Source organism: Indicator indicator, chromosome 24 (genome assembly GCF_027791375.1).
Source record: "Indicator indicator isolate 239-I01 chromosome 24, UM_Iind_1.1, whole genome shotgun sequence".
Taxonomy (NCBI): Eukaryota; Metazoa; Chordata; class Aves; order Piciformes; family Indicatoridae; genus Indicator; species Indicator indicator.
This window is the reverse complement of record NC_072033.1, coordinates 324,417-343,893: the sequence shown is the minus strand read 5'-3', so window position 1 is coordinate 343,893 and position 19,477 is coordinate 324,417. Positions and strand designations below refer to the sequence as shown.

General features: G+C 56.1%; 2 protein-coding genes across 3 annotated transcripts in view; both read left to right on the top strand.

The window, feature by feature from the left end:
- The window catches only part of NDRG3 (NDRG family member 3), a 40,263-nt gene extending 30,500 nt beyond the window's left edge, over window positions 1-9,763 (top strand). For both annotated transcript variants that reach the window (XM_054392006.1, XM_054392004.1), the window contains 7 exons: window positions 193-296; window positions 640-705; window positions 1,973-2,024; window positions 5,519-5,566; window positions 6,191-6,226; window positions 6,318-6,369; window positions 9,487-9,763. In XM_054392006.1, the coding sequence (XP_054247981.1) occupies window positions 193-296; window positions 640-705; window positions 1,973-2,024; window positions 5,519-5,566; window positions 6,191-6,226; window positions 6,318-6,369; window positions 9,487-9,665 (537 nt within the window). In that variant the 3' untranslated portion in view covers window positions 9,666-9,763. The remainder of the gene's footprint in view (window positions 1-192; window positions 297-639; window positions 706-1,972; window positions 2,025-5,518; window positions 5,567-6,190; window positions 6,227-6,317; window positions 6,370-9,486) is intronic.
- A 3,597-nt stretch (window positions 9,764-13,360) lies between these two features.
- Window positions 13,361-15,523, top strand: SLA2 (Src like adaptor 2). Its single transcript, XM_054392094.1, is given in 8 exon segments — window positions 13,361-13,448; window positions 13,538-13,584; window positions 13,586-13,641; window positions 13,776-13,868; window positions 14,041-14,144; window positions 14,842-14,982; window positions 15,141-15,270; window positions 15,373-15,523. Coding segments are annotated over 8 exon segments (810 nt in total).
- The last annotated feature ends 3,954 nt before the right edge of the window (window positions 15,524-19,477 follow it).

Below are 19,477 nucleotides of genomic sequence, written 5' to 3'. Positions count from 1 at the left end.
CAGCAGCTGTGGTGCAGCAGCACTTCCTGCAACCCAGGCACAACTGCAGGCCTGAGTCGCTGCCCTCTGCCATTGCCTGCAGGACAGTGGTGGGTGCGGAGGCAGTTGAGTGCTTCAGTACTTTTATGAGGCTGGTTTATGTCCTTGTGAAGAAGGTGGTGTTCCCTGCCTGTCCATTCTGTTTCTGTGCAGGAGGAGCTGCAGGCAAACCTAGATCTGATCCAGACATACAGACTGCACATCGCACAGGACATCAACCAGGACAACCTGCAGCTCTTCCTCACCTCATACAACAGGTACAGTGTGCCTGCTGCAGTGCTCCCATAGCTCCCCTATGTATTCTTCTGTTGGATATTGGATCTTAGCAACCTTTGTCCTAAGCCCAGGTCCGCCCTTACACCTTGATGACCCATTCACACCTCAGCAGATGTCTCTCTAGGCTGGCCGGCAGCTTGCCATGAGCTGTGGATGCTGGTTTTTGGCAGGACTGCTGGGGCTCCTGCTCATGGCATGACACAGGGAGAGATAACCTGTTGCCTGCGTGCAGAAGCCAGCATTCCTGCTTGGCTTTTGTGTGCTCCCACAATGACCAGTTTCCTCTGCAGATTTGCTGGAGATCTCTTCTGTTTTGTCTTTCAGCCGTAGAGACCTGGAAATTGAGAGACCAGTCCTTGGCATCAACGAAAACACTGCAAAAACACTCAAGTAAGTTGCTCTGAGTCAGTCTCTCTCAGTCACTTCCTGTGACTGAGCTCTTTTTCCTGTGAAAAGCTCTTACTGCTTCTCAGCAAGAGCCCTACAAGCCCAGGGCTGTTCAAGACTGGTGCAGTGCTGTCAGCTAAGATGGGGCAGAGGAGAGGTGTCACGCTGTCACTAAGAACACACTGAGATCCCTCAGCAGGCAGGGGCAGAGGAGAGATGGCACGCTGTCACTGAGAACACACTGAGATCCCTCAGCAGGCAGGGGCAGAGGAGGTAGTGTATGCAGGCAGCAGTGACAGTCCCTGCTGTGCCTGGAGAGTTAGGGAGGCAGTTTGTTTGGTGCCATTCATTTTTCTGAGGCAGGATCCCTGGGTAGAGGCTGGTGCTGCCCAGGCTTTGCTCTTTTCTCCTTGGGAATTGTGTGGTCCCAGGAATGTTTTAGCCATCCACAGCCAAACCCTCTAGATCTTGACTGACCTAAAAGAGGTGAATTTTCCTGCCTGGTCTCCAGGCAAAACCTGTCACGCAGGCAGCTGTAAGCCCTAGGACATTGTTGAAGGGGCTCACAGGGATCTGCAGAGCCTTCAAATAATTCTTGTGGAAGAGTGGATCTCTGTGCCAGTGGATCCTCTGTCTCCTCAGAGGTGGTACTCCACTGGTACTCAGCGCCTCCAGTCTTCATTTTTGTCATCTAATTAGCACACAGAATTGGTGCCTCCAGCTGCCCCTTACCTTGCTCTGTAAATGAACAGTGTGAATTGACAGGCACTTGGTCAGGGACCTCCTGTTTGTGTTTTACACACTGAGTGTTCTTCCAGAATCATAGCACCTAGAGAAATGGCTGTGGAGTTGCAGATATGCCAGCAGAGGCTTTGATATTTTGACATCTTTCAATATATTTCCCAACATCTTTTGTGTTTCTCTCTAAAATCCAAACCAGACTACAGTGCTGAGCAGCAGCCAGGCATAGTGCATGTGCCTGCACTTGCATTCCTGAGGTGCTGGTTTCACAGAGCATGCTCTCTCTGGCAGCCTGCCATGGTATGTGTGCAGCAGCAGTGCAGATGGTGTGCTTGCGGGGACACTCTGGGGGGTGGCGCAAGCCCCAGACCATGTTCTCGTGCAACAAAATGCCCTGACATGGTGGCTGGCAGGGGTTCTGCTGAGCATTGGCAACCTTTCCTGAGGCTGCTGTTTCACAGAGCTCAGCCTGTATGGAAACCCCTTGGATGCCCTGTGAGTAATGTCTCTCTCTCTTGCATTTTGCCAGGTGCCCTGTCTTGCTAGTGGTTGGTGACAACTCCCCTGCAGTGGAAGCAGTGGTAGGTACTCAGGAATCCTCCTCCTGTGACATTAGGCCCACAACCACTTAGCAGCCATGCCTCCCCCAGCAGTGCTTGACCTGGTCCAGAGCTGTGCACAGAAGGTGGCTCTGTCTCGGGTTCTTTTCTAGTCCCTCAGCTACTGAGACCTCTCAGCCACTAGTGGAAAAGCCAAGGCATGGGAGGCTTCATAGCCCTGCAGGACATCTCTAAGATGAGGATGGCAGGTCCTGCTTAACAAACCTTCCATGCCAAGGTGACCTGTCAGTGGATGAGGGACAGGCTGTGGATGTTCTCTGCTTGCACTTCCATAGAGCCTTCAGCACTGCTGCCCACAGCATCCTCATGGCACAACTGCTGCCCTAGGCCTGGATGGGCACTTCTGGGGAAAGCACTGGGGGATTGTATTAGTGTTGGGTTAAAGTAACAAGGCAGGAATTATAAAAATATAGTTATTTTTATTTTCTCAAAAACCCCACCCCAAAACTATGTACAAAACTGATAAAAATTATTTACAGGTTCTATTCGGTTGTGAATTGCTTATGACAATTTTCAATACAATTTGGAGAGTTCAGAGACTGGAAAAGGCTAAGCCACAAATAGCTTTACCCACTTACAAATCAAAGGCCGACAAATAACCCTCACGGAGCTATGAGCAGGCCGGGTTTACTCAGGAAGATAGGAGTAGGAATTTGGAGACGGTCCCTAGGTCGCTCACTCTGCTGACAGGCTCTAGAAACTGTCCATTTGTGACCCGATTCAAGGCTCACAGCTTTACGGGACCGGTCCCAGGGAGAAGCGAAACGGCAGGCAGGGCCCAGGCAGGCAGGCTCACGGGCAGGATCGGTCCTAGGCTGGTGGTGACAGGCAGGTCCCATGGCTGGTGGTGACAGGCAAGTCCCATGGCTGGCGGTGGCAGGCAGGTCCCAGGGCTGGCGGTGACAGGCAGGTCCCATGGCTGGTGGTGACAGGCAGGTCCCATGGCTGGCGGTGGCAGACAGGTCCCATGGCTGGCGGTGGCAGGCAGGTCCCAGGGCTGGCGGTGACAGGCAGGTCCCATGGCTGGCGGTGGCAGACAGGTCCCAGGGCTGGCGGTGGCAGGCAGGTCCCAGGGCTGGCGGTGACAGGCAGGTCCCATGGCTGGCGGTGGCAGGCAGGTCCCAGGGCTGGCGGTGACAGGCAGGTCCCATGGCTGGCGGTGGCAGACAGGTCCCAGGGCTGGCGGTGGCAGGCAGGTCCCAGGGCTGGCGGTGGCAGGCAGGTCCCAGGGCTGGGCCGGTCCGGGGAGAAGTGAGCAAGAGCAGTGAGAGATGAGCGCCTGAAATGAGCGAGCCCTGAAACACAGGTGCATCTGTGAAATTGAGAGCCCCCACTGCTCCCTGTTCACCCTTTTATATATTCCTAGACAATCTGTCCAGGCCAAGATGTGACATAACCTCCTTATCACATTTCCAAATCCTAGAGGGCTTCTCCCACACCTGTGGGGCCTCCACCCGGCAAGGACAATAGGTGGTTATTACTGTCATCAGGGCAGGGGAAGACCATTTCACACCTTTGTCTCACCTATTCAGACCTCTGCTGATAGATAATGAGGGAAGGTGGGGGGATTTGGAGCACCCTGCAACAGGGATGGCCAGGCCCAGAGAGTGGTGGGGAATGGAGTGAAACCCAGCTGCTGGCTGGTCACAGGTGGAGATCCCCAGGGCTCAGCTGGGGGATCCTAAGGTGGGGATCGGTGATCTGGATGAGAGGACTGAGGCACTCTCAGCAAGTTGCAGATGACACTAAATTGGGTGTCAGTGTTGATCTGCTGGAGGGTAGGGAGGCTCTGCAGAGGGATCTGGCCAGGCTGGATCCATGAGCTGAGGCCAATAAACAAGGTCAAGTGCTGGGTTCTGCACTTGGGGCATAACAACCCCATGAAGGCTCCAGGCTTGGGGCACAGTGGTTGGAAACTGCCCAGCAGAAAAGGACCTGGGGGTGCTGGGTGACAGCAGCTGAACAGGAGCCAGGGTGTGCCCAGGTGGGCAAGAAGGCCACCAGCAGCCTGGTCTGGATCAGCACTGGTGTGGCCAGCAGGAGCAGGGAGGTGATCATGGCCCTGTACTGGGCACTGGGGAGGCCACACCTTGAATCCTGAGTTCAGTTTTGGCTGCCACAACATAAGAGAAATATTGAGGGGCTGGAGCAGGTCCAGAGAAGGGCAACAAAGCTGGGGAAGGGTCTGGAGAAGAGGGCTGGGGAGGAGCAGCTGAGGGAGCTGGGGGTGTTCAGTCTGGACAAAGAGGAGGCTGAGGAGAGACCTCATTGCTCTACAAGTCCCTGAAGGGAGGCTGCAGTGAGGTGGGGGTTGGTCTTTCCTCACAAGTATCTTGTGACAGGACATCTGATAGGCCTCAAGTTTCACCAGGGGAGTTTTAAGTTGGACATCAGGAAACACTTCTCTGAAAGGGTTCTCAAAGACTGGAACAGGCTGCCCGGGGAAGTGGTTGAATCCCCATCCCTGGGTGTATTTAAAAGCCATCCAGGCAGGGTGCTCAAGGGCATGGGGTAGTAGTGGCCCTGGTAGAGTTAGCTAACAGTTAGACTTGATCTTGAAGGTCTTTTCCAACCACAGTGATTGTGTGATAGAGCTCTGCAAAAGCTCTGCATCACAGAGAAGGCAACACTTAGCAGCCTCTCCTTCCTGTTGTTCTCTGCAGACACCTCTAACCCACTTCCCTCCCAGTGTACTTACAAATGGGGCATGGCACAGTGCAGTGTGTGGAGACCCAAAGCCTGTGGACAAAAGCAGTTATCTAGGAAACCATGGAAGAGTGTAGGAATCTCCCAAGCAGTAGCTGGACCGTAGGAGATGTGCATGGGGAACTGCTCCAGGGCTCTTTCTGGTCATGGCCTGTTGCCTTGCTATCAGTTTGAGACATTCTGCAGACCTGACTGCTGGGACACTGTCCCTGAGGATTCTTATTGCTGCCCTGGCACAGCTGGGGTGCTCTGGGTCTTGTCTTGCCTATCTGGTTGCCCAGGTTCCCAGCTCAGGATAATATTTCCTACTGGGGTTGTTTTTTTCTGTAGGCTCCCCAGCTGTTCTGAGCCAGAAGAGGTGGCCATGACCTTCTTATCTGGCATGGGGATTGAGTGATCTCCCTCCATGCTGCACTACATACAAGTCTCATTCCCTCCCAGTCTTGATGTCAGAGCCCAGAAGGTGCTGCAGGGTTTGATGGTGCAGCCCAAAACAAGGGGATGGTTTCCCTTGAAGTCATGGCTGCCTTTCAGAGCAGTGCCATTCTGTCAGGACAGTGTCCCCTGGATGGGGGCAACTGCCTTTCCTCCCTGCAGCTTGCAGTCCTTGTTCTCTTCCTGTGTGCTCTCAGCTTTCTTTCTCAGTCCTTGGCCCCAGAGAAGCTCCCACTGTGTTTGGTACAGCTGCCTTGCATTTTCCTTCTGTTTTGTGTGTGCTTCCTTGTCCCTCTTTCCTCCCTTTGTTTTAGGTGGAATGCAATTCACGTCTTGACCCAACCAAAACCACCCTCCTGAAGGTGAGTGCCGCTCCAGAGCCCCTCCAGCCTGCACACACAGCTGGGGCCAGCTCCACTCAAGCATTTTTCACTCCTGCACATGTAGCTTTAAGAAGCCTGTGGACAGTCATTCACGGCTGTGTTCTCTCCTGTGTGGAGGCAGGCTTTGGAGAGAAGAGCTTGTCAGAAGGCCCCTGAATCCCTGCTCTGTGGCCACTTCTCTATAATCTTCAGCCAGTAGGGAAGGGCTGCAGAGGGTCAGCAGAGGTGCCCTGCCTCTGGCCTGCGCTCTGCCACCAACAACATCACATTTTCTGGCTTTGTACCAGTCCTTCCCACCCTCACCTGTGGCTCTGTAGTGTAGGGAAGTGACAGGTTTGGGAAGAGTGGCAGAAGGAGCCGGGACAGTGGAGGTTATTCCTGGGCTTGTACTGTATAGCCTGAGGTCACTTAGTAAGGCAGCCCCCAAGGTCCTGGGCTGCAGCAAGAGGTTCCCAGAAGATGTCTCACCAGGCTTTGCTTTGGCTGTAGAGAAAGGATGGTAGAAGCAGTGTGCTGGTGCCCAATGGGGTGGGCAATGCTAGCATGGCTCTGGGGTTGTCCTGGGGTGGGAAGGAGGAGTTCAAGCTCTGTTTGCTGTTGCAGATGGCTGACTGCGGGGGCCTGCCACAGGTGGTTCAGGTGAGAGACTCCCCACAGTGCTGCCCTGGCCCTGGGGCTGCACAGAGCCCTGGCTCTGCTCCCACTAAAGCCCTGCTTTCTCTTCCCACAGCCTGGCAAGCTGACTGAAGCCTTCAAGTACTTTGTGCAGGGAATGGGCTACAGTAAGTGGCAAACCCAGCTTTCTGGTTTGCAGGGTGTTGTGAAGGGATCAGCCTTTCTGGTCCATCCAAGCCCATCAGCATCTGTGTCCCCAGCTGTGAGTTGGTGTGGCTTCCAGGAGAGCCATCCATGCTGGAAAAGCAACCAGTGTGCCACCAAGCCCTAGCAAAGCAGCGTTGGTGGTCCCTGATGTGTGTTTAATCCACAATGGTTGCTGAGTCCATCTTTGTGCCAGTCCAGAACAGCATGCTGCCAGGAGCAGGAACCTGCTGCCCTCTCCTGTGCATGCCCACCCCAGAGAGAAAGGAGTTAGCAGCAGAGCCTCATGGCTGTGATGGCTACATCACAACAGGCCACCAAGGGCAGCAGCCACCATCCCTGGAGACGTGGTGTACGTGTGGGGCTGAGGGACATGGTTAGTGGTGACCCTGCAGTGCTGGGTTAATGGTTGGACTTGATGATTTTAATGGCTGGTAGATGATCTTCCAAACAAACTGATGCTATGTGAGCTCTTGCCCTTTTCCTCAGACATACCAAACCAGGGGTAAGCAACAAGAAGAAACTCTGATGGCAGAAGAGAGCTGTCTGGCTTCTGAGATGCCCAGAGGGAGTTGTGCTTTGATCCAGTACATGCCCTGCCCTAAGGCTTCCTGCTTGTGCTCAGAGAGACAACATTGTCTTTGTGTGTGCCAGGCTGGCATCTGTTCAGCTCCCTGCCTTCAGTGTTCCAGGGACTGGAGGACTTCAGTAGGTTCACATAGCTGGTTAGCCACTAAGCATGGCCACCATGGCAGCTGTGATGCTCCCAATGGTCTCCACATGGCCAGTTGTTCTTTACCAATTCATGGCTGTCAGGGCTTAAAAGCTGCCCTTTTCTTAGCACTGTGTGTAGATGAGAGGAACAGAGTAGGACAGTCTGTGTTCTCCAAGGCTGGCCAGAAGAGCCTGGTTCTGCAGAGGAGAGTGCCCTATCAGGAGGCTGCCTCAGCCTCACAGATCGTGTCTTGTGTTCTGCCTTAGTCAAATCAGCCATTACAGCAAGGGCTTCAGCAGCACTTCAGGGGTGAGAGCTCCTGCACAGAGGATGCACAGCACTGGGGAAGGGCAGAGGCAATTTTCTGCCTCCAGAATTAGTGGTAGTACCAGAATGTCTTTCCCATCTTCAATGGGCAAGGCTGTGTTGGCACTGCTGAGCTTGCCCAGCAAGGCCTCCTGTCAGGAACAGCAAGAGAAGGCAGTCAGCATTGACACAGCTAGAGATGCACAGGCCAGCTCCTCAAAGCTCCTGCCCACTGGCTGGAGCAGGGGGACCTGCTGGGTCTGGTCCTGTTCAACATCTTCATCAATGACATTGATGAGGGGATGGACAGACAGACAGAGTCTGCTCAGCAGGTTTGCTGATGATACCAAACTGGGAGGCTTGGCTGAGACACCTGAAGGCTGTGAGGCCATTCAGAGACTTGGACAGACTGAGAGCTGGGCAGAGAGGAACCTAATGAGGGTCAACAAGGATGAGTGCAGAGTCCTGCACCTGGGAAGGAAGAATGAACTGCAGCAGGGCAGGTTGGAAGGGGATCTGCTGGAGAGCAGCCCTGTGGAAAAGGATCTGGGAGTGCTGGGGGCCAAGAAGGCCAATGGGATCCTGGGCTGCATTCAGCAGAGTGTGGCCAACAAGTCAAGGGAGGTTCTCCTCCCCCTCTACTCTGCCCTAGTGAGGCCCCACCTGGAATATTGCATCCAGTTCTGGACTCCCCAGTTCAAGAGGGACAGGGATCTGCTGGAGAGAGTCCAAGGGAGGGCTACAAGGAAGCTGAAGGGACTGGAGCACTGCCTGGGGAGAAGAGGCTGAAAGCCCTGGGGGTGTTTAGTCTGGAGAGGAGAAGGCTGAGAGGGGATTTAATGCTTATAAATATCTGAGGGCTGGGGGTCAAGAGGGAGGGGACAGCCTCTGCTCACTTGTGTCCTGTGATAGCACAAGGGGCAGTGGATGGAAACTACAGCACAGGAGGTTCCACCTCAACATGAGGAGGAACTTCTGCACTGTAAGGGTCACAGAGCACTGGAGCAGGCTGCCCAGAGAGGTTGTGGAGTCTAATCTCTGGAGCCTTTCCAGCCCTGTCTGGATGTGTTGCTGTGTGACCTGTGCTGGATTCTATGGTCCTGCTCTGGCAGGAGAGGTTGGGCTCGAGGATCTTTGGAGGATCCTGTGACCTTCCTGTGGGCAGGAAGTGCTGCCCTGCAAGAAGCTCGCAGCGAGGCCTGAGGCTGTCAGCTCCAGGAGAGGCAGGAAGTCCTCTTTGTGTTTGCAGTTAGAGTGTGCCCCAGTTTCCTTGCTATTGGAAATTGGCCTCTGTTGGACAGTTGTGGCATGTGCAGTGGGGAGGCAGGGTCACCACGTACATTCCAATTTCCAGCTACAGGCATTGAAGCCACCTGGCTCTGAGGGGTTTCTGAGGCACTTGGCACCTCCTGAGATGCTCCCTAGCAGCTGTTCTTGAGTGTGGGGAGCTTGTGGTGTGGCGTAAGCTGGGTGAGGAAGGGCAGTGGCTGGGAATGCCAGGAGCAGTGCAGCTGCTGGTCACACAGCACAACTAACCAGCTCTTTCGTGTATTCATCCCTCTCCTTGTCTTGTGCGGTTTCCAGTCCCTTACGTGCAGCTCAGCCACCTGAGCACTGAGCCAGGTACCTTCCACCATGCAGCTCCACGGGTGCACTGCTCTGTCTTGGCATGTCCTGCTGTGCTGCCTGCTGCTGGGCCCTCCACCTGCCATCTGTACTGTGTTGGGGGTTGCATGCCTTCAGCCCTGTGGGTTTCTAGAGTGGTGAGACTTGACTTTCAAAAGGTCACCTGCACAGCAGCTGCCTGGGTGTGTACAGACACTGCCACTGCCCTGCAGGGGCTTGGTGGCCCTGCTGCGTTTGCTCACCCTGCACCTTTTGAAGTCAGGCCTTGGGCATCTTGCTTTAGACGTGCAAAGACCTCACCTCAGCAGTGAAGAGCGAGTTCTCTTCCTGAGGGTAGAGCTCTCCTGTGCTTACCCTGAGGCATAGCTGAGCAAGTGTGATCCTGGGCGTGGGAGCTTCCTCCTGCTCCAGTGCCATCTGCTCTCTCTCGCAGTGCCCGCAGCCACCATGACCAGGCTGATGCGCTCCCGCACCCACTCCTCCTCCAGTGTCGGCTCTGGCGAGAGCGGCCGCAGCCGGTCCCATACCAGCAACCATGGGGATGGAAGTGCTGGGACCCCAGAAGGAATCGACCTCCAGGATGCATCTCAAACCATGGAAGTATCCTGTTAGGCAGGAGCCCCTCCTCTGGATTCAGACAGCTCCACTCACCCTCACCAACCCCACTCTGAATCTAGCATTTCAACCATGGCATTAACTGTTCTCTCTAACTTGTGCATGCCCATCTGAGCTGCCACCTCCTTGGTAGTCTATACTTGGCATTACTTTGGTCCTTTCTGTGTGCCCTTGGCAAAAGAGCCTCTTCAAAACTCATTAACATTCCGTGTTCTTACTAAGTCACGTTACTGTATCCCTCCTGTCCGTGCTGTATATCGACCCAGATGACAGCCATGTCTCTCCTGTTCATTTAAATATTATTTCTGTGGCTTTGTGAGGTTTAGAATTGCTTTCTAGTTGTGCTTCTGCTAAAGGACCCTTGTGGTGCAGTTGGTGTGGGACATGGGAAAGCAAGATCACAGTGGTGTGAAACTCCAGGTGCTGGAGCAGGCACTGCTCCTTGGCAGAGCTGTGCCTGGAGCACAGAACACACCAGAAGGTCTCTGTGTTCCCAGGACTCTTGGCATGCCAGTCAGCCATGGGGACAGCAGCTGATCAGAAATACTGTCTTGGTCTCATCTGTGTGTGCGTGTGTGCGTGTGTGTGTGTGTGTGTGTGTTAGGAAGGAGCAGAGGGATTTCTTATCTGAGCCTCCAAAGGACAAAGCATTCAACAAGGACACTTACACTCACTGCAGTGCACTAGCAATCAACTACAAGGGATTCAATTACTGCAGCAGCCCTGGCTCCACACCACCTCTGCTCACCCTCTGCTGCTCTGCAGAAGGGCCAGGTGCAGTTAACATCTACTCACCTTTCTGCCATGGCACAGAGGAATCTTTTAACATCAAGCAGGGTGTGAAATGGACAGCAGTGCCCTTTGCCAGGTGGAAATCCAGAAATCTCCTGTGCTGCCAGCTCTGCTTCCCACTGCTGCCAGCCCCAGGCAGGGTGTGTCTGCACAGGGTGTTCCTGGAGGCTCAGAAGTACCAGGGAGTGTAGAGGGTGGCAGCAGGCACATGGTGAGCCGGGTCAGCTCTGGAATTCACAGCTCTGCTGGCTTGTTGCATCTGGCCAAGTCACGGAGGGCAGAGGGAAGTACCTGGTGCGTGCCAGGATCTAGCTGTTAATGGGAGGAAAGGGAGAGTGGTCAGGCTACTGCAAGGCTCCATGGATGAGCAAAACATCCTCTCTTAACTGGTGAGCAGTCCTGACTCACTGGGAGCAAGCTCCTCTGAGGGTCATGCTCATGTTCTGCTCCATTTCAGGTAGGGAATGGGACTGGGAGGCTCTGCCTGAGGGGGACTTTGTACCAGATATTAAATAAAGCTGTAACTGAATTTCACTGCTGGTCTGTTTGCTGCTGCTGTTTATCTTGGCACGTCCCAGCATCCTGCTGGTTTTGTTCGTTCTGGTGTCTCCTCCTTCCCCTGGCTCCTCTTGGAGAGGTGGCCCTGTGTTCCAGGAAGGCACTGGAGAGATTGCTTCTGTAAAGATGCAGAAGGAATCTCACAGCTTTGCTGGTGTGGAGACCAGACACCAGGTTTGCTGCAGAAGAGGCACTCTGCCAAGCACTGCCTCCCAGAAGAGGCAGGCAGAAGGCAGCCCCTTCCCTGGTGAGCAGTGCTCTGCAACAGTGCCTGCTGCAGCCTCACACAGAGGCACCCTGACACCCTGTATCTGGGCACTTGTGGTGGCAGGAAGGCACAGAGAGGGCAGTTAGAAGGCAGCTGAGTTCTGTTCCCATCAGCTGCAGGTGGAACAGCATGCAGCAACCAGGCCTTGGACACAGCCAGACCTTCAGCGTCTGCTTTCAGTTCCAGCTTCTGCTGTTGAGCTCTGGCTGCTTTCAGTCCTGCTCGTGCTGGCATGCCCAGAGGCTACACTTCTGTAGCCTTGTGCTTTGACTTGCTGAAGACCTTTGTGGAGGCCAGTGCACAAAGTGAGACTAAGTGCTCTTGTGCATCACAAACCCAATGAGAGGTGAGAAGTGAGGCCAAGTGAGCAGCCATGGAATGAACAAAAGTACAAGGCTGGGTCTGGGGGAGGCAGGAGACTCAAGAGCAGGCCAGTGGTGCTGGATGCAAATAACCTGGAGCAGAGCTGCTGTGCCACAGCACTTGTGACATGAAGCCAGATGCCTGCCCGCCTCCTGTCTCCCCATGGAGACAGAGAAGCAGCTCCAGAGCAAGGCAGATGTGGCGCTGACTGGCATGGCCAGGAGAGCAGGGCGCAGCTAAGGCTGCTTGTGGGCACGGGCAGCAGGAGAGTTCAGTGCTGCAGGCTGCCTGTGGACAGCCCCAGGACACTGAAAGATGGGAGCCAATTTGGCTTGGGAGAACAGTTCTGTTGCCATGGTGGCTCACAAGCAAGCTCTGTACCGGGGTTGTCACATGTTCTGTTACCCAAGAAGAGCTGGAAGGTGCAACCTGGTGGCATAATGGAAACAGTGACCAGGTGGCAAAAGCAGCTGCTTTTCCCAGTAAAAATGGAACATAGCCAAATCCAAGTTGAGAAATGAGTACTAAATGGCAAAATCTTTCTTTGGGTAGCATGAGCAATACCAACCACACCCAGGAGCAGAGCTTGAGATGGGCTCCAGTGAGAGCTTGGTGCAGCAGCAGCCATGGGTCCTGCTGTAGCCAGGGCTTCTCCAGCCTCACCCTCTGAAGCCTGGAGGCAGCTTTGCTCCTGTTCATCTCTCGCTTACCCAGCCAAAGCCCATTCCATGACCACAGTGCCATCAGGGACTCCCACACACACACTCTCTCTGGGTCACAGCTGAGCAAGCTGCTGGCTGAGAAAGAGAAACCCCAGCCCTGTGTGCACATCACGGAAGCAGCAACCACCTTCAGCCCTGCCTCCTGTCACCCCTCACCAGCAGCAGGCTGGCTCTGGCACCCAGTTTGTGAGCAGGGGCACATGGGCCAACCAAGCAGAGCCAGCACTATGAAGCTCTACCAGACAAGATGGACACCCCCCCGCCTCCAGCCCCTGCAAGCCGGGCACCCTGAGGACCCACCACACCGAAACAGGGCCCACATGGCAGATGCCAACTCCTGGGGCTGCCTGACCCTGGTGGCTCCCGTGCTCCAGTGACAGCAGCAAGAGGCAGGTTCAAGAGGTTTGTGCCTTGGTTGGGGGGTGGCTGCTGAGCCTAGGGTAGGCTTCGGTCACACAGCTTCAGCTGCACCTCTCTGTGGCCAAGGAACTGAAATAGGCAAAGGTCTGTCCCCTGAGCTGCCCGTGGGGCACTGGGACAGGGTGCCCCACAGAACAGGGGTGCACTGGGATGGGCTGGCAGCACTCGGAGGGCAAGCACAGACAGGTGCTGCCTACTGTGGGGATGTGGATGCCCTCTTCTGGGGAGGGCCCCCAGCTGTGGCCACAAGTCCCCAGGCTCATGGCAGAGTGGTTTACTCGAAGGGCTCCATGGGGAGCTGCCCACGAGGCTCAGCCCAGAGCCTGCTGATTTATTGGGAGCCACTGTGCTGGCATAACCCTGAAGCAGTGCCCTATCCTGGGGCAGAGGGTGGGTGACTGCAACCCATGAGCCTGCAGCCTGACATGGCTGTGCAGTGGGCTTATGGCTCCGCAGGGTGACAACCCCAATGCCCAGGACAGAGGGCTGGTGCCAGGCCTGATCCTCCCCTTAAACTGCCAGGCAGCAGTAGGTGAGGCCAGGCCCAAGGGCCCATGCTGAGCTGGGAGATGGGGAGCCTGCCCAGCCGGGAGAAGACACTCAGCATGCCACAAGTGGCTGCCAGCACCATGCAGGCCCCACTGCTCATGCAGGCAGGTAAGCACCTGGAAGCTACCAGCTTGCTCACATCAGTCCTGCCCCAGCTGGAGCTGGGTGATACCAGCAAGGCCTCACTTTTCCTGCAGTTCCCAGTGACTTCCTGGCCCCGGCCCTCTGTGACTTCCCCTCCTGTGGGTGTGGGGGCAGCTGCTGTCCTGAGGATGGGGGGGCAGCTCTGTGTCCTCTCTCAGTAAGTGCTCCCAGCCAGCAGGTACTTGTGACCAGCGTGCAGGCCACAGTTACGGTGGCAACCACCCCGGGCATCCCCTCCCTGCAACCAGGTGCCTCAACCTCTCAGGATGGCTCATCCCCCCCTTCCCCTAGGGACAGGGAGTGGTGGCATGTGGCATCTGAGGTGTCTGGCAAGGAGTGCCATATCCCCAGCAGCTGTGTGGCCAAGGTCTCTGGGAAAAGTCTGTCCCAGAGAATGTGGCCCCCCCTCAGACAGAGGGCCTGGCCTGCCTCAAGGGCTAATCCCAGGGAGGCAGCAAGGCCTGCCAGAGTGTGTCCAGGTGGTGCACTGCTGCACCCCGAGCTGTCCCCTCTGCCCTGCCTGGGGCAGCTCTGCCAGCAGCTGCTGTCCATGCAGATGGCTGTATGAAGGCATCAACCAGCAGAAGGCAAAGGAGCTGCTGCTCCAGCTGGGCAACTGCAGCAGCACCTTCCTGATCTGGGAGAGCCAGAGCAGGCAAGGTGAGAGTCCCTGAGCCCTGTCTGCTGTACCTTCTGTTGCCCAGCCCCATGGAGGTGCTGAGGGCTTGAGTGGGACCCCAGTGAGGCTGACCCTCCAAGCTTCACACATGGTGGCATCAGCTGCCCTGTGTGGCAGGTTCCTGGTACTGCTGCTGTCCACTTTGTGCTGAGCCTCTGTCTCTGCCCCCCCCAAAAATAAACAACAAAAAAATCCCAACCAACCAAAAACCAGCAGCAGCCTTCCTGCAGTTTTTGGGGGGCAGGAAGAGGCTCAGCCTCTGAAATACAAACACAGGTGCTGAGGGCACCCTGCGAGGAGCTGCTGCTGGGTTCCCCAGTGGGCACAGTGTTGCATGGGAGGGGGCTGCAGGGCTGGGTGTGGGCAAGCCCTGCACACCTCCTGGCAGTGGAAATTGGAGCAAAGAGCCACAGCATCTGATGCTGAGGGTGCCTGGGACATGGTGGACAGCTACAAAAGGTCACTCCATGTGCTGGCACTCTCCCAGTCCCTGTGTTGTAGCTGCTCATAGTGCGATGGTGGCACAGTGGTGCCAGATGTGCAACCCCAGCAGGGAGAGGTGCTGCTGGTCACCACCCCGGGGCGATGAAAACCTCAGAGTGCAGAGCCCAGGGCAGCGGTGCTGTACAGGGTAGGTGCCCATAGCAGCCCGCGGTGCCCCTGTCCGTGCCCTGGCAGGCTGCTACTCGCTGTCGGTGCGGCGCGGCGGCGGCTGGGGCTCGCTGTCTCATTACCGCATCCAGCAGCTGGACAACGGCTGGGTGTACATCGCGCCGAGCCTCCCTTTCGCCAGCCTGCAGCGCCTGGTCCAGCACTACTCCGGGAAGGCTCCCCGGGCACCCCCGGCTGCCTGTGTGCGGAGATCCTGTGCCCTGCAGGGATGGAGGGAGCGGGGAAAGGTGGCAGCCAGCCCCGGCCTGCCTCGGGACCCCAAGCCTAGGGCGGAAACCCGCCCATGATGCTGGCGGCTCCCTGCCCAGAGCTCGGGGAAGGGCTGTGCTTCTTGCTCGAGGAGCCCTGAGCCATGGACGGGCCGAAGCTGGCCCTGCTCGCTGCCAGGCCCGCGGTCGTGAAGCAGCCTTCACTCAAGTGGGATCAGATCAACAGGTAGGGGCGGCTGGGGAAGGGGCGAGGGCTCCCCACGCTGCCCTGCCAGGCAGCCCGGGGGGCTAAGGGCTGCCCCTTGACCGCCTGCCTGCTCTCGCACAGCTTCCTCCTTCTTTTGGCGTCCACGGCCCCGCTGGACGAGGACTCCCCAGTCAGCCTGGGTCTGCGGGAATCCATCAGCTCCTACCTGCTCCTAGCTGAGACGAACGGCCCTGAGCTGAACCCTGCAGGAAAGGGGGCAAAGAACAGCTGAGGGCAGGACCCGCTTTGGCCACAATCTTGCAGAGGATGCTCAGCCCTGCTGCAGCTACCATCCCCCACGGCTGCAGTGGGAGCTGAGCACCTTGGCCTGGAGACCACTGGACAGCTGTGACCAAGGGGGGTGGGGCAGGCAGAGACCGATGGTGGAGGAAGGGCCCAGCCAAGGGCCCATCCTCGCCCAAGCCCGGTGCGTTGTTGTTTGAGCTCCCCAAGCATCACCCAACACCCACAGGAGGGGAGAGCAGAGGCTGTACATGGAAGGAGCCCTGCCTGCCCCAGGGGCTGCAAGCCTCCACCTCCACTTCTGTGCTCCCACAGCAGCATGGGCATGGAATGCAAATGCCCTGGAAGCCAAAGCCAAAGCCTGGCCCAGGCAGGGGGCAGCCTGACCCTTTTAGGCCCATCCAGTTCATACCCAAACTGTTTTGCGATGGGGTTGTTGCAGGATGGAGCCAGTGAGCAGCAGCCACAGACTGCTCTCACCCACCCTTTTTCACCCTTCAGTTTTGTTGGGAGCAGCAGAGCACAGCCAGGAGGAATCCAGCCTCTTACTGTGCCCATAAAACATCATTCTGCTTGAGCAGGCAGCAGCAGTCATTTCTTACCTTTCACTGAGGAGCATCTCCTTCACACTGGAGCCTGACCTGCAGCTGCCACCACTACAGCCTGGGGGCTTTGCTCCTGCTGTGGCCATCACACCCAGCCCTGGCAGCAGCTCTGGTCCTTGGCCAACTCAGGGCAGATTGATGAGCACCAGAGGTTTAAGAAAGGTTGAACCTCACAACTGCCCTTCCACAAGCAGTGGGAAAAGAACTGGGTCCAAGCCAGGGCTAGGTGAACCAAAATGGGAGAATGTAGCCACTCGGGTCCAACACCTGGGCAAGAGAGGGCCTGAAAAGGAGCAGCAAAGCCTCAGAACAGCAACAGCCTGAGCTCCTTATCAGCAAAGCATGGGCTGGGGCAAGCACCTGAAGCTTCCTCTGTGGTGAGAACTGGTGCAGAAGCAACTGCTTGGTGACATCCTTCCTCTGCACCCAGAGGCTGCTGCAGCAGGACAGTCTCCCCTTCTCTGCAGGTTTCTTGCCTCTGACACACTCCAATCTCCTCTTCATGGTTGATGAGCTTGCTCTTGACACCCACTACTGCTTTCTTGTTTCCTTACCCACCCCTGCTCAGCCCCTGGCCTCAGGCCTCAGTGTCTTCTCAGCACAGGACACAGGTCAGGGTTTATCATCCATCAGCCACAGGCAGCTGAGCCAGCTGCTGTCACCCATGGGGCTGCCCCTGAGGCAGCTCAGAGTGTTTGGCTCCCTTTGGGTTTGCCATTAAACTGCATTGTGTGAACAAAGGCTTCTGGGCCTCCTTCCTGCACCTCCAACCTACGTTGTCAGGTGCTTGGTGATGGTTCTGCTTTGGCCTTGGAGGCAGCCACAATCAAGAATCTGATTCTCTGATGCTTGTATCCTAGTGACTGCTGAGATGGAAAACACCTGGCTGGAGAGCCTGTTTGACTCCTCCAGCACCACCAGGCTCTAAGCTCCCCTCCCAGCCCCATGGCAGCTCTTCCCAGCTCCAAAAGCTCCTTCTTCTGGGCACACTTCACTCATGCTGGGAAACATCTTCACAGCCAGAACAGGGCAGCAGAGGCTGCTGCTACGGAATCTCAGCGTGTTCAAGCCCAGGGTGCTGCCATCCCTGCTCCCTTCCTCCCAGTTAACATCCTGGGAGCAGAGCCAGCTGCCAAAGCAGGATTCTAACAGCTAGAAGAGACAAGGCCCCAACATCTCCCGGCAGCAGCTCTCACTGTTGAAACATCAAAGGCTGTGAAGGGACAGGAGAAACCCCCACTGGTGCCAGGGCAGCAGAGGACCTGCCAGCTGCCTCAGGCCAGAGTGGGGGGCAGCGGAGACTTGGCAGGCACAGGGATTGGTGCCTGCCCTCACCAGAGGTACTCTGAGTGCCCAGGATGTTCACAGGAACAGGAGCTTCTCAGATGCTCTCTGCTGTGTCAGGGCATGCTGAGCTTGCAGAATGGTGCCCACTTCAGCGAGATCTGGCTCTGGGCAACCTCATCTAGTGGGAAGTGTCCCTGCCCATGGCAGGGGGGTTGGAACTAGATCCTTGCCCTGTGAGCCCTTCCTGGCCACCCCAAATTCCACTGTCTGAGCACCAATTTCCCAGCTGCAGTGTGGCACGCAGCAAACCCACACTGCAGCTGACACTCAAGGCTATGGAGACTGAGCAATTCATCACAGGTCCTTCCCTGGGTGTCCCTTCCTCTGACTGAAACCCACTGGCCTGAAAGCTCAGGAGGTGCACACACCTCCTCCCTCCTCCTGATCCCAACACCTCCAGCATCCCTGAACCATGGGAAACCACAAGAGCTGCCAGCATTCCCTGCAGCATTCCCTATGGCATCCTGCAGCCTTCACTGACCAAACACCTGGGGGGCACAAGAGCACCATCAGCAAACACCCTGCAGGCAGAACCTGATGAATTCCAGCTCTGCTGCTGTTTTGCTATCTGCAGGCACACTCCAAGAGGGAAACAAGGTGGCATTTGCTGCTTTTGCTGTCTGCCCTCAACAGGGACTTTCTTGGTTAGCTGTGGCAGGTGATTAAAGGTTGGGGTCCCTTCCAAGGGTCTGTGCTAACCAGACAAGAACTGTACATAGCTTTTTATTTATTTCACAAGAGAGCTGCTGTGCAGCAGGGGCTCTTCAGCCTGGAAAAGGCTCCAGGGAGACCTTAGAGTAGCCTTCCAGTACCTGAAGGGGCTCCGGGAGAGCTGAGGAGGGACTTTGGACAAGGGCTGGGAGTGACAGGATGAGGGACAATGGCTTTGAGCTGGGAGAGGGGAGACTGAGACTGGAGATGAGGAAGAAATTCTTTAGAGTGAGGCTGGGGAGACACTGGAGCAGGTTGCCCAGGGAGGTTGTGGATGCCTCCTCCCTAGAGGTGTTCCAGGCCAGGCTGGATGAGGCCTTGAGCAACCTGGGCTGGTGGGAGGTGTCCTTGCCCATGGCAGGGGGTTGGAAGTTGACGAGCTTTAAGATTCCTTCCAACCCAACCCATTTTGCGAATCTATGGATCTTTGAATACAGAAGGCTTAGAATGAAGATATGAAACCCCCTTCTGTACCAGCCTGAGGTGCTCACCACTGCCTCTGGAGAAGCCTGCCCAAGTGTCACAAATACTTTCACCATCTGCTGGTGTTCCAGCAGCAAGGATGAGACTCTACCATCAAGCTCAGGGTGAAGGAGATCCCCTGGCTGGGCACTGAACAATCAGAACAGCTGATATTTTTGTTAAAGAACAGTGAGAACATGAAGTGGTTGTGCCAGGTTTATAGGCTGAGGAAGCTCAAGGTGAATCTACCACATGAAGGCTGACAGATGACTTAGCACCTGCCTCCTGCTGTGTCTGCTCCTACAAGAATCTTAAGATGAAGTCAAACAGTGAGCTTGGACAGGCTCCAATCAGAGTCTTCCCATTGCTGGACACAGGGCTAGGCACAGCACACACTGCAGCAGATCACAGAATCACAGACTGTCAAGGGTTGGAAAGGATGTCCAGAGACCCAGCCCTCTGCAGAGCAGGGTCACCTAGGGCAGGGCACACAGGAATGCATCCAGGTGGGTTTGGAAAGTCTCCCAAGGAGACTCCACAACCTCTCTGGGCAGCCTGCTCCAGGCTCCAGCACCCTCACAAAGTTTTCCCTTCTGTTTCCATGGCACCTCCTCTGTTCCAGCTTGCCCCCAGTGCCCCTTGTGCTGTCCTTGGACATCCCTGAGCAGAGTCTGGCTCCAGCCTTGCACATCTTTATCACCAGCCATGAGAGCAGCCCTCAGGCTCCTCTGCTCCAAGCCCCAGCACCCTCAGCCTGGCCTCACAGGGAGATGTTCCACTGCCTGCAGCAGCTTTGTGACTCTGGAATGGACTCTCTC